Source organism: Arvicanthis niloticus, chromosome 10, assembly GCF_011762505.2.
Source record: "Arvicanthis niloticus isolate mArvNil1 chromosome 10, mArvNil1.pat.X, whole genome shotgun sequence".
Lineage (NCBI taxonomy): Eukaryota > Metazoa > Chordata > Mammalia > Rodentia > Muridae > Arvicanthis > Arvicanthis niloticus.
The window spans coordinates 43,636,551-43,650,064 of NC_047667.1; the positions used below are offsets into that span (position 1 = coordinate 43,636,551).

The following is a 13,514-nucleotide window of genomic DNA, read 5'->3' on the forward strand; positions in this document are numbered from 1 at the left end:
TCACCACTAATGTACACATCACAGTTGGAACACTAGTCACGGAATCAGTGATTTATTTGTCAATTTCCTGAGTAGTGCCAACATCTGACATTTAATAAATGCAGACAGAACTTTCTAATTTAGTCACACTAACTGACTCACCTCTTGTCTTTCCTGTTATTGATTGGCCATTTCTCAGCAGGGTTCATTAGAAGCACACAGGCCTCCAGTGGGTCCCCAGCTCTGCCTCGAAAGCAAAGAGATAAGTCACCCAGCAGCCTCTTAGAAGATGCCAAAGAGACATGCTTCACTAGGGATAGGAAGGGAGGCTTCTTCAGCTCCTTCATGAAAAAGAGAAACGCCCCCACACCCCCTAAGCGCAGCAGCTCCTTTCGAGAAATGGAGAACCAGCCCCACAAGAAATATGAACTCACGGGTAACTTCTCACCTGTTGCTTCTCTACAGCATGCTGATGGGTTCTCTTTCACTCCCGGCCAGCAAGAGTCGAATCTGGTGCCAGCCAAGTGCTATGGGGGGAGCTTTGCACAGAGGAACCTCTGTGGTGATGATGACAGTGGCGGGGGTGGGGGCAGTGGCACTGCTGGGGGTGGGTGGTCTGGTATCACAGGCTTCTTTACACCTCGATTAATCAAAAAGACACTGGGCTTGCGAGCAGGTAAACCGGCAGCCAGTGATGACACTTCCAAGCCTTTTCCAAGGTCAAACTCTACATCTTCCATGTCCTCAGGGCTTCCAGAGCAGGATAGGATGGCAATGACCCTTCCCAGGAACTGCCAGAGGTCCAAACTCCAGCTGGAAAGGACAGTGTCCACCTCTTCTCAACCAGAAGAGAATGTGGACAGGGCTAATGATATGCTTCCAAAAAAATCTGAGGAAGGTGCTGCTCCAGCCAGGGAGAGACCAAAAGCCAAACTATTGCCCAGAGGAGCCACGGCTCTTCCCCTGAGAGCCCCTGATCCAGCCATCACAGAGAGTGACTCTCCAGGGGTAGGGGCGGCTGGAGTGGCAGCTGCCCCCAAAGGCAAGGAAAGGAATGGTGGGACGCGACTTGGAGTCGCTGGAGTCCCAGAGGATGGGGAGCAGCCAGGCTGGTCTTCTCCAGCCAAGGCTGTAGCTGTCCTCCCAACCACTCACAACCACAAAGTGCCAGTCCTTATCTCACCCACTCTGAAACACACGCCAGCTGACGTGCAGCTCATTGGCACAGACTCTCAGGGGAACAAATTCAAGCTCTTATCTGAGCATCAGGTCACATCCTCTGGAGACAAGGACCGACCCCGACGGGTAAAACCAAAGTGTGCCCCACCCCCACCACCAGTAATGAGACTACTGCAGCATCCGTCCCCATGCTCAGAACCCGAGGAAGAGCCAACTGCCCCACCTGCAGGACAGCACACTCCAGAAACCCAGGAGGGAGGAAAAAAGGCAGCTCCAGGCCCAGTGCCCAGTAGTGGGAAACCTGGGAGGCCAGTCATGCCTCCACCTCAAGTGCCTTTGCCCACATCTTCCATCTCGCCAGCCAAAATGGCCAATGGCACAGCAGGTACTAAGGTGGCCCTGAGAAAAACCAAACAGGCAGCTGAGAAAATCTCAGCTGACAAAATCAGCAAAGAGGCCCTGCTGGAGTGTGCCGACCTACTGTCCAATGCAATCACGGAACCTGTGCCCAATAGCCAACTGGTAGACACTGGGCACCAGCTGCTCGACTACTGCTCAGGGTATGTGGACTGCATCCCTCAGACTCGCAACAAATTTGCCTTCCGAGAGGCTGTGAGCAAACTGGAACTTAGCTTACAGGAGCTGCAGGTGTCTTCCACAGCTGCTGGTGTGCCTGGGACAAATCCTGTCCTTAATAACTTATTGTCATGTGTACAGGAAATTAGCGATGTGGTGCAGAGGTAGCCATTGTCAGCCTAGTGGGGAAATGCACACATTCTGAGGGGAGAGGGAAAGGGACTCGTTTTCCTGTGTTCTCATTCTCAAAAAGTGAAAGACTGATACTTGAGTGTGTTTATGTGAAGTACCTCAGATCCCTGAGTTCTCACGTTTACAGGTTCATCTCAAAACAGCAGAAAGAAAATCACATAAGTAGGTAAAAAGTCAGTTTGCTGGAGCAGGACAGTGTGGATAGAGTTGGAAACTGCACTGGAAGATAAGGGAGCATCATGTATATGTCACAGAAGTGTGCAGCCCTCCCTGTCTGGCGTGGCCTGTGGCCTCCATTGGGCTGTCTCAGTTGTGCTGTACCACAAAACAGGCCTTGACCTGGCAGGTCCTGGGGGTTATCTCACGTTTCAGTTCACTCTGCAAATCTGGAGAACAGGAGAAAGCAGTGTGAGGGTTGTAGCAGGAGGTGTTTTAGTCAAGGCTGGTGGAATCGGCTGTGGGTCTTGCTTCCATGGTCTTTGCTGTTGTAGCAAGAACTGCAAATTAGACTACCAGAGTACTCAACTGGGAAGCGTGGCCCTTTCCATCTGCTCTGCCCTTTTACCATGGGCGTGTCAGTTGGTGCACAAAGTCCAGAATGCAGGATAAGTTTAGTCAGGTGGACCTGCAAGCTCTCATGCTGGTTAGCAGTCACTTCTTCCACTCTTCTGGCATGCTGCTTGCTAATGGGCCAGTATCCACCTGCTACTTGTTGGTAGCTGTCTGTAAGCCATGGGCATAGGGGTGGTCTTAGTTCTCTGTCCTTTGTCGGGCAGTCTGTCTTCCTTCATTCCTGGCAGCATACTGGGCATTACCCAGCATCAAAGTTGAAAACAGTGCTCACTGCAGGTTCTCGTATGCCCCCAAACACTGACACTACGGCCGCTTGAGCAGCTATACGTATGCTTTAGTTCATTAAAACACCAAGCAGATGCAGTACCTTTTTGAAACTGTGGCTGGCTTGGGGACCTGAGACTGAGCTTGTTCAGTCCACATGCTGTTTGTACCTTTCCCTCCTTATACCATCTGTGTGGACATAAGGGAAGCTGTTTTCACTGAGGGCTTGCCTCCACAGTATTTCTCATGTTCTTTTTCTTTGCTTACATATCATCCCTAACTCCTTGTTGCACTTGGAGTTAGTGTTGGAAATATACTTTATTTTCTCCTTTCATCTCTATTTTAAGAGTACATAATAGGAGAAGTTGGGTTATTTTCAGGGAGCACCAATTAGGCCCAGAAACCTAAGGTTTAACCTGAGAATCGGTTTTGCCCTTCCCTAATTACAGTTATGGGAGCTAACAGAGTTACATGGAACAGAACAGGTTAACATTACTGATGGTTTTGGTGTTGGGTCTAATTCCATTTCTGATTTTTTTTTTTTTTTAAACTCTGTGAACACCCCTTTCATTCTTCAAAGAGAACCAATACAAAATACAGTGATTTTCCTTCTTCCATAGGAATATTAATGTAGGAAGATGGGAACTGAGCACTAAGCAGTGTTTTCTTCCTGACTCACTGATCTGCTGTCAAGTTGCTGCCCTGTCTTCTGATCTATTCATTGAAGGCAGTAGCCCACATTCTCAAGAGTGTTTTGCAGACTTAATCTACCGCTCCCTCCCGCTGAGAGGCTCTCTGGGAAGCTCTTCATTTAATGTTGGGTCCTTGGGTCGCTTTTCATTCTCTTTGCTGAATCACAAATAAGAAACTTTTGAACTACTGTTCTTACAGAATGGGGCCAGAATCCTAAGGGGAAACTATTTCAAGTTGCATATGACATCCTTGACCAAGGAAGAAATTTAGTTTTCAATTAGAAAAAGGAAATTTGGATGCCCGCCATTGCTGCTCCAGAGAAGCTCAGGGTAAGAGGAGGAGGCTTGGGATAAAGGAGGCAGCCCTGCAGTGGTAGTGTGTTCCCACAGCTGCAGCCAGGCAGCTAGGTTTCAGGTTAATGCCCTGGAGTCACTGAAGAGAATTCCCCCACCTTGTCGGCCACCATTCTCCACATTTTAGGATTTATAGGCTGCACCTATAAACGTGAATTATTCTAGCAGTTAGCTTTGTGCGGTGGGGAGGAGGAAGTGAAAACTTGAGGAGGGCATTCTTAATGCTGCTTAATGTAATGCCGTCACCGCCGCCGCCGCCGCCACCACCGAAGTGGGATGTCTTAAGGGATGGTGGTGGTTTTGAGTTTGGGTCTCGTTTTTTTGTTTGTTTGTTTGTTTGTTGTTGGTTTTCCCTTCAGAGTCTGAAAATAGGCTTCGAGAAACACTACTGAGTCCCTTGGCTGTTGCTTTTCTTATTCTGAGGTGCTGAGTCAAGACCATGTCTCACTCAAGCATCTGCCCTGCTCACAGTGCTCATCGCTGACTCCGTGAGTTGAGTTGACTTTTCTCTCCACACTGTTATGAGTAACATTAAGTGTTGTAGCACACTTTCTCCACATGATGCATGAACTGTGTACTTTTCAGGGATTGAGGCCTCAGGCCACAGAGGCACTGTCAACTTGCTTGGAAGAATTATTTACGTTTATCTTGTGTCTACCTGCAAGGGACCAGCTTAAGAAAACAAAACAAAAAGTTTGAATCTGAAGCAGCTTTTAGAAACTAAACATGTAATTAATTATGTAGCCTAAAAACAAAGCAGAGAGCAAGAGAGAGGGCTCTTGTGGTTGGTTCTGGCAACTCCTAAAGCCATTTGACTGACCTATGCAGATCTTTGCATTGCCACTGCTTGATTACCTTCATACACAGGTCTTGTGATTTTAGTTGGATTGCCCACCTTCAAATGCAGTGTTTTTGTATTGAATATATCCTAATTATGCTTTACAGGAAGCTTTTCTTTTTAAAGGGTACAATTATATTGTACATTTTCAGGTGAGTTCCATCATGATATTCAGAGAGAGAGAGAGACCTTAAAATTGTCTTTTGTATAAGATGTATTTTGCAGTGAGATGGACTGAATGGAACATGATACACCAAGCTTTGATCTGGCATGTAAGAAACTGATTTGGTCATTTTCAGGATGGCCTTTGTAAAAGGTCATCATAGTGGATTGGAGACTAGTTTCCGGCCTCATTTTAAGGTTTAATTTAAAAATGTTCCTATTTAAATCCTACTTAAAGTCCTCCTTAGTTGACAGTTGGCTAGTAAAATCATTTCCTGCTAATGAAGACAGTGGTTTTTAAGCTTAGGGGTATAGCATTACCTATAGTGTGAGGTGATGTTTATAGGATGTAGCTCAGGTGCCCGGTGCAGTGACTACTCCATGCATGTTAGCTCCATGCAGTATTAACTCCTAACCCGGGAGCGCACAAAAATCCTTTAGAGGTTTTTAAAGGAAAACTGATGAATTAGCCCCGCTTTGTTGGAATTCCTGGTGGGATGAGAGACTAGTTAGTGTACTTTCCAAGATCTTATCCAGGTTTCAAAAACTCCCCACTGAACACTGTACAGAAGAGGAGACTGGAGAGGACAGTTGTCACTAGTCCATATCTTAGAGCAGTTAATGGCAGAGCTGAGGCTAGAATTCAGGAGTCCTGACATTTTGGCATCTCTCCACAACCTGCTGCCTTGTGAGATGCTCAATTAGACAATCGGTATACATGGCGCTGCACGCTTCTAAAGCACAGACCCTGGCAGGCCCTGGCCAGGCAGGGCTGCACAAGCCTTTAGTAGTACTCTGCTCTGAAGAGAACCTAGCACTGTTCTTCTAGACCTCAGGCACACATAGAGCTCTGCACTTTGTAGTTGAAGAATGTCAGCTTGGGTTGTTTAAAAACAAAAAGGAAAAAGATCGGGGGAAAAAAAAACCTAGTCCTACACTCCCTTTTATTCAAAAAGAAATGTGTTCAGTGTCATTTTAATGCATGTGAGGTAGTGTATTTGAAAGCACCTTAAGAGATTAAATGCATTCAGCCGTAAAGCTGAATTATGAATGTCTGTAGAGGATAAGCAGACCTGGACCTGCAGCTAGAGACTCACCACCTCTGTCGTTTGTTACCGACGTACATAAAAAACTGCTAAATGAGCATGTGAAGATACAGCCCATGTTTGCTAATAGTTCAGAGCTGAACAATTTAAGAAAATTAGGGGCCAAGTTTTTGGTTTAATTCTCAACTTTAAGAAGTAGTCAAGTGGCAGCATGTAATCCAGCAGTAAAGAAGTTAAGGCAGGTTCTAGACCAGCCTCGCCTACAGAATGAGACTCAAAGGAGGAATAGATTGCAACTCCCTTTGGAGCCAGTAGCTCTTCCAGGCCCTTGATTGGGAGATGAAGGCCCTCTTCCTCTTGAGCAGTCGTCTGCTGCATGCTCTGCTCTTGGTGTCCTTACTGTGAGGGAGCACACTCATTTCCTGTTCATGTTGACACTTTCTTTTTAAAGCTAATGTCTTGGGGTGGGGGGAGCATTGGGGGTAGAAGACTGATGTACTTGAGGAATTTCTAGAATGTTCTACCAGTTATAAATGCCATTGGCACTTATCATCACTCTTTTAAATAAAAAGTAGCTGAGCTTAACTCGCCTATTATATCCAAGTAACTCATGTGGAGGCAGCTTACACATAGCCGCACTCTAGCTGTCCCTCCCCCACCTCCCATATTTTTCCACCTTTACTAGTGATGCCTTTTTCATTAGGCTATGTCTTCAGGGGAGTTGGTATAGTGTTGATAGAATCATCTTTATTTCTGTTCTCAGTGATCTGTGTCATGCATTAACTTGCTTCATCTGAATCTGCATACATCTTTGTGCCCTCAGCATCTTCTGTCCCCAGGACTTTCTATATTTCTTGTCAGCTGCTTTAGCGTTGTCAAGTTGGGAGCCTAGTTCTTTAAGAATGCCTGTTTCTGTTTGGATTTTGTAGGCATGCAGAGGCCTAGATCAAGGCAGTTCCAAGAAAACCTGTGCAGACTGACTGAGGTAGCCTAGGGCTTCCTTTGGCTCCCATGCTGCCATTACCTCTGAGGCAGAGACGAGACCTTGGGATGGTCCTAAAATTTGGTCTACTCCCAAGTCTAGTGCATAGAGTTGCAGCTTTCCAGCCTAGGAAGGAGTCAGTAGTGCTTAGTAGAGGTTCTGTCCCCTGTGCTGAGCAGCACAGCACAGTGACATAACTACACTGAGGAGGCTGGTTCAGCTCACTCTACTCCCTTGCCACGTGTTTGTGTTCTATCTTGACTGTGTGATGGCAACTCTCCTTTTTTGGACTAGCTCCCTAGGTGCCCCAGGAGGACCCTAAATGAGATCTGGACAGTTGATCTTGATTAGAAACTGACAGAAGTCATCCTCAGAGACTTGTACCATCGAAGATGAGCTCCCGTGTATTGCTGGGAGAAACACTTGCCTGCTGGGCTGGTGAGCGTAACTGTTGAACTAGAGCTCAGTTTCTGTTGGTTCAGATTTGAGCGTAACTGTTGAACTAGAGCTCAGTTTCTGTTGGTTCAGATTCTCCACTCCTCTCCGCACACTGGCAGATTGCTGTTGTATTTTCTGTTCACGATCCTGTGTGATATGCTGAGGGAAGGAGGCCCTTCTGGACCAGCCTCTGCCTCCACACATGTACACCTATATATCTGAGAATGTTTACCCCTCCTAGATAATAATACTCTTTATTTCCCTGGTACCAGTAAACAAGAACATAGCAGAACCCTGTTAGCCAGAGAGGACAGGAGAGAGGCACACTGACTGGATCTGCAAAGCTGCCATCTAAAGATAAAGTATGTCCACTTGTTCTCGGACCTTGAAAAGAGTAGGGCTGTTGTAGAGTCCTGCGTGGATTAACCCTTTAGGACATGGAAGAGGCATTGTCAGAGCTAACAGGGTAGTAAAAGGGAATGGGGAGAGCTCTGTGGGTGGAGCTTGCTTTCCTAGGTTTGCTTCTGAGTTCCTGAACTGCAGTTTAACATCTTGTTTTTAGCAACCATATAATTTAGGACTAGTGGAACTTACTTCATAAAAATTTCACATACCTAGGTTCCTAATTTTCAGCAGATATAAAGTGGCACGTCTCTTGTTGCGTCAAGGGGCACTGCAGGGGTTGTAGTGCCCAGGACCACTATTAGTTCCCACATTATCTTTTGATATTCTTAAGACCCATACTGTGTTGTGATTGACAAGGGCCATGTGAACGTGCGTTCTTGATCTCGATGGCCAGCTTCCACCGTGCTCCATCCTGAGAACCGTTTGCTGAGACCTTGAGAAATGATCTTTAGGAAAATGAGGATTCAGAAACTGAGGGAAGGGGAGGTGCTCCCTGCAGCTCCTTATCACCTCTCTGAGGTCAGAGGCAGTGGCTGGTGAGCACATTGCACACACAAACCCCTTCCTTGTAGACCCTGCACTTCCTCTCCTTTGCAATCTGATTCTGTAATGACTGACTATCAGTGGAGCTGCCCTGACTTTGTGTTTGCTTGATAAAAGTAAATTTGAACATTTTGTGGTGGTTAATAGAACTTTGTCCTAAAACTTGCTAATTCAGACTCTTTAAAACTCTAATGTTTATACCAAAGGTTACACTGCAGGTGTAGGTGGTACACAGAGAGTGACACCCACAGCGGGCACTGTGTGCACTGCTAAGGGGACACAGTGCCCAGTGAGACCATATGGGATTTCACTAAAACACATCAGTCATGGGTCACACTACCACTGTTGTCAAGTATTTGTTCTTAATTGTTATTGTAATATATTTTCAATTGTTTTTCTAATTTAATTTTCTCACTCTGTTGTCTGACTGTGAACTGCTAACAGTGTTAAAAACTTGATGTAAATAAATGATGCCCCTGGCAGGGACTGCTTTCTGCCATGTCTCACAAGGTTTGCAAGTTGTGTTTTGTTTTAAATAAAAGTTGAAATATTTTATAGGCAAAGTGAGCTTGAGTTGGAGTGTTTCTCCCAGGACTGAGTTGACAGGGAAGCTGAGCATATCTCTACAGGCACACAGATGACTGCAAGCGTCCCTCTGAAACGTTCTTTCTGGAGTGTGAGCTGTGGTATGAGTCCTCATTCTAGAATGAGTATTGGCCATATGGTACCTTCTAGAGCCTGGGCTGGCAGATGTCAGTATGTCTGAGTGTGTGTAATGCGAAGGACTACACAGATATTTAATTCTCTGAACATCAGTTCTGAACACAACTGCAAATATGTTCTTAAAATGTCTTGAGACAGGAATTAAAATAAGTATAGACCCTCCAAGAGAACATTCTTCTTATTCAAAATTACCTTTTTTTTTTTTTTCATGCTTTACAGACAGTGCTTCATGTATCCTTCCCAAGGTGGCCTCAACCTTACCACGCAATAAAAGATGACCTGAAACTTAGGAGTCCCCTGCTGGGGTTATTGTTTTACACCATGACACTCTGTTTATATGAGTGCTGGCAATTGAACCTAAGGCTTCATCCATAATAAGCAAGCACTCTTAACAACTGAACTACATTCCCAGGTCCCAATACATTTTTGACGTCTTTACACATCCATTGAGAATAGTGAGGTGTTTCTGTACATGTGCACATTGCAGTAACCAAATCAGTTATTTAGAATATCCACGACCTGGCTTCATTGTGGTGAGAACATTCAGAATCTTCTTTGTTAGCTCTTTTGAAATGCTCTGTGTAGTGTGAACTATAGTCACTCACTGCAGTTAAAATGCCATGACCGAGTTCTCTTACTTGCCTGTAACTGTCACAGTAGCCACTGACCAATGTTTTCACTGTTGTCCCTTCCCTGTCCCCAAGCCCCAGTCACAGCCATCAGTACTCCCTCCGTGAGATGAGCTTCTTGACATTCCATCCGAGTGTTGTGATACACAGTATTTCTCTGTGTGGCTGGTTCGTTCTCGTAGCATAATGTCTTCCATGTTTAGACTGGACTTCATTGTTTTCTGGTCTCCAATACTTTTCCCATTGTGTGTGCATTTCCAGATACCCATGATTGGCTGATGAAATTTCAGGCTGCTTTCATCCTCCCCCATCATGCACAGTGCTACGCTGCTCGAGAGCCAGCAGGTGTCGGTCTGACATGATTCATTTCTCTGTGCTCCCTGTAGTGGAATTTGTGTTTATTTTTCAGTTTTCCTGAAATTCCGTGTACACTGGAATATCATACATTATAGCGTATTTAAAGCAGTCCTGTTGAAAATATATTATTAAAATATTAAGTATATAGAATTATTTATGGGGTATTATGAGATGTTTAAATCATTGTATACACTGCATAATGTTGAAATTGTTAAATGTATCTACTTCCTTAAACATTCATGTCTAATCCTTTTTTTATTTTTAAAAGTCTCACTATGTTGTCTGACTGGCCTCATCCTTGCTGTGTAGACCATGCTGGCCTTGAACCCTGATCAGCCCACTTCTCCTTCACGAATGCTGGAATTACAGGTGTGTGCCACCATGCTCAGCCTCAGACCCTTCTAGCTGGTTTACATCTTCAAAAACAACTTTTATTTCCAAGTGTGTGTGTGCACGCGCACACGTGTGTGCACTGGTACACTCAGTGGCCAGGAAAGGGTATTGGGTCCTTAGAGCTGGCATCACAGTAGATGTAAGCTGTTGGATATTCATGCTGGGAACCAAGTTTAGGTCCTGGAACTTAGGACCCTCGTTTGTCTTGCTGTGCAAAACAGAATTGCTGACTCCTGCGGTGCCCACCAATGGCCTCTCCTTGTTCCCCTTTTAAATTTCTTCACTTTCTGCTGTCCTAAAGGATTCAATGTTTTGTTATAGTAATTTCATAGGTTCAGACCTTACCTTTATATATTTAACTCAAATTTAGTTGTTTTCACTGAGATATCCTTTTCAATGCCTTAAATGTTTTGCCTTTTTTAGTGCTGGGTTCACATGCTAGAAAAACACCTCTAAGGTACATTCCTAGTTTTTGAGACAACATCTCATCATAGGGTCCAGGCTGGCCTTGAACTTTGGATCCTAAGCCTCTGCCTTCTGAGTGCTGGAGCTACAGGTAGGCACCTCCACCCCAATGTGTAATGCTTTGCATAACCTCTGTCCCATTTCTGTAATGACTGTGTTGATTTATACCTTCCCAACAGTATCTGACGGCTCCTTCCCTTTCTGCATCTACCCTAGAATCTGTTGTGTTCATATTCTCCTTGGGGTAAGGGGTTTCCTCTGAGCAGAACCGTTTCCCTCTGGAGGGAAGATTCACAAGCCCCTTCCTTTAGTCCATGAAGCACTAAAGCCTAGCTGTAGGAGATCGGTGTCAAGAGTTCCTTTCACTTCGGACAGAGAGCTCCAGCAGTACAGTTCTGAGGCATCCATTGCCCGTGCGAGGAGAGGCTTTTTAGTGAGGTTGTGCTTGAAAGTTGCCCGACTTGTGTACATAACCCAGGTAAATTCACTGATTCACCAGGGTAGACTTGGATGGAGTCATCTCTTTGGTCTGGCACTGGTGCCCCGTTTGGGGTGAACAGAAGTTTGTTCATAACTCTTAATCAGGAAAAGCTGTGCAGTTTGATTGACATTTTCATTTTTTAGGATGAACACTTTTCTTTCTTTCCTAAGACTTTTTAAAAATGTATGTGTGTGAGTGTTTTGTCTGCATGTATGTCTGTGTGTCATGTGCATGCCTAGTGCCCACAGACCCAGAAGAGGGTGTTAGATCCCCATGAGCTAACAAGTGTGTTTTGCTATCAAGGTAGTGCCTCATGGAACGAGTTTGGAAATATTCCTTCTTCAATTTTGGAGGCAGTTTCAGTAGAATTGGTTTTCACTGCTTGTTGTTTGTCTAATAAAACCAGCCTTAAACTCCTTGACCCTTTTTCCTCAGCCTCCTTGGTGTTGGGATTACCACACCCAGATTTTAACTATTTACTTACTTACTTACAAACAGGGTTTCTCTACCTAGCCCTGGCTGTCCTGGCACTCACTATGCAGACCAGGCTGGCCTTACAGAGATCTGACTTCTGGATTCAAAGGCTTATGTCAGCATGCCCATTTCAGACTTTTAACTCTTTAAAAAAAGTTAGATTTCGGGCTGGAGAGATGGCTCAGCCGTTAAAGGCTAGGCTCACAACCAAAAAGTTAGATTTCAGTATGAAGCCTTGGTGTAAAACTTTTAAAATTTTACTGTTCATATAATTTACTTGTTTAAAATCTATTCAGGTTGTCTATTTCCTGATGATCTAGTTGGTGTCTAATTATAATGGGTTTTTGAACTCTATGTTTCTGTGTTACCAGTAGTAATATCTCCTTTTCTATTTGGTTGAGTCTCCTTCCCCACCCACTCCCTTCACTTTTCCTTAGCTAATAATGGTCATGTTTATCTTACAAAAACAAAGGAAGAACTATCAGCACTTCTACTGATCCTTGTTTTTATTGCCCAATCCAGTGTCATTATTTAGAAACAGGGTCTTGGGTGGGGCTGGGGAACAGTAAAGTTCTTGCCTAGCAAGAAGCCCTGGGTCTGAGCCCAGCACCAGATGAATCCAGGTGTATTGGCACATGCCTGTAATTCTAACACTTGGAAGATGAAGGCAAAACAAAGTCATTTTGGGATTACTGAGTTCAAGACCAGTTTTGGCTATATGAGAACAGCAGGACAAGGTCTTGTATAGCCCTAGCCAGTCTCAGATTCACTAGACAGCCCAGGTTTTCTTAAGCTTGGCAGCCTCCTGCCTCAGCCTTCCCAGTGCTAGAATCACCGGTGCATGCTGTGTTTTTCACCACTAGGTTTTTCACCACAGTGGTGGTTGTTATTAGACTAATTTGGATCTTAGTGTTTTTCTAGTCCTTTGGGGCACAGTGCCTCTCTGAGATGTGTATGTTGTTGCCATTTCTCAGAGCTATTTCCCTCATGGGCTTTGCCTCACAAAATGAAGATTTTTTTTTTTTTTTTTTTTTTTTTTTTTTTTTGCCATTTTAATCTAACCACTGACCTGCTGTTTGTTCTGGAGTGGTAAGTTTCTGAAACTCCTGCTCTGCTTTTCTACCTATAATAATAATACTTGTGACCACGAGGTATTTCTAGGATTCTAGTCCTGTTGGATCAGGTAAGACCTGTTCAGCACGCCAACATCCCTAGTCCAGAGGAGGAACAGTGCATGTGGCTCTTGGATGGGAGGGGATGTACTAGTATTCTTGTTGCAGTTCACTGGCTTCTCACTTTGTGCCCAGTCTGTCCCATTGCACTCTCCTCCTGAATAAGCAGCGCCTGGCTTGAACAGGAATTTATGTCTCATTAGGCATTTTATGTTTATTAATTTCCATGTGGTCTTGCTTTATAGAAACCTGAATTGTTAAATCTCTATCCCTGGGGTTTGTGGCAGCAGAACTCCCAAGCTCTTAAACTTTGGGACTGCCTTTGCTAATTGAGATCCCACTTCCAAAGCACATTCCTTTATTTCAGTTATTTGACTACTTAAGTACTCAATATGGCTGGGCTAGGTAGTCCCTAACTGTAAGGCAGGTGAGTACTCATGTACAACCAGCTATTAGGTGAGGGATGCAGAGATGGCCCATTTTACAACAGCTAAAGGTGAGAGTGCTTTAATAGGATTATGAGAAAGCACAAAGACCTGTATGTTTCAAAAGTGTGAAGAAGGGACCAAAAAGTATCATAAAGATGGGTGGTGCACG

General features: G+C 44.7%; 2 protein-coding genes across 10 annotated transcripts in view; one reads left to right on the forward strand and one right to left on the reverse strand.

Moving 5' to 3' along the window:
- Nucleotides 1-8,732, forward strand: part of Abl2 (ABL proto-oncogene 2, non-receptor tyrosine kinase) — a 98,499-nt gene extending 89,767 nt beyond the window's left edge. For 3 of the 8 annotated variants that reach the window (XM_076941401.1, XM_034512948.2, XM_076941400.1), the window contains one exon: nucleotides 179-8,732. In XM_076941401.1, coding sequence (XP_076797516.1) covers nucleotides 179-1,902 — 1,724 coding nt within the window. In that variant the 3' untranslated portion in view covers nucleotides 1,903-8,732. The remainder of the gene's footprint in view (nucleotides 1-178) is intronic. The other 5 variants (XM_076941403.1, XM_076941404.1, XM_034512949.2 and 2 more) reach the window with 3 other exon arrangements.
- Tor3a (torsin family 3 member A) overlaps nucleotides 1-13,514 on the reverse strand; it is a 38,071-nt gene that overhangs the window by 3,006 nt on the left and 21,551 nt on the right. Inside the window, exons 7-8 of one of the 2 annotated variants that reach the window (XR_013112884.1) lie at nucleotides 428-10,043; nucleotides 142-222 (exon numbers count right to left, since the gene is read on the reverse strand). The gene's annotated coding sequence lies outside the window, so the exon portion shown is untranslated. Of the gene's footprint in view, nucleotides 1-141; nucleotides 10,044-13,514 lie in introns of both variants that reach the window. The other variant, XR_013112883.1, reaches the window with a different exon arrangement.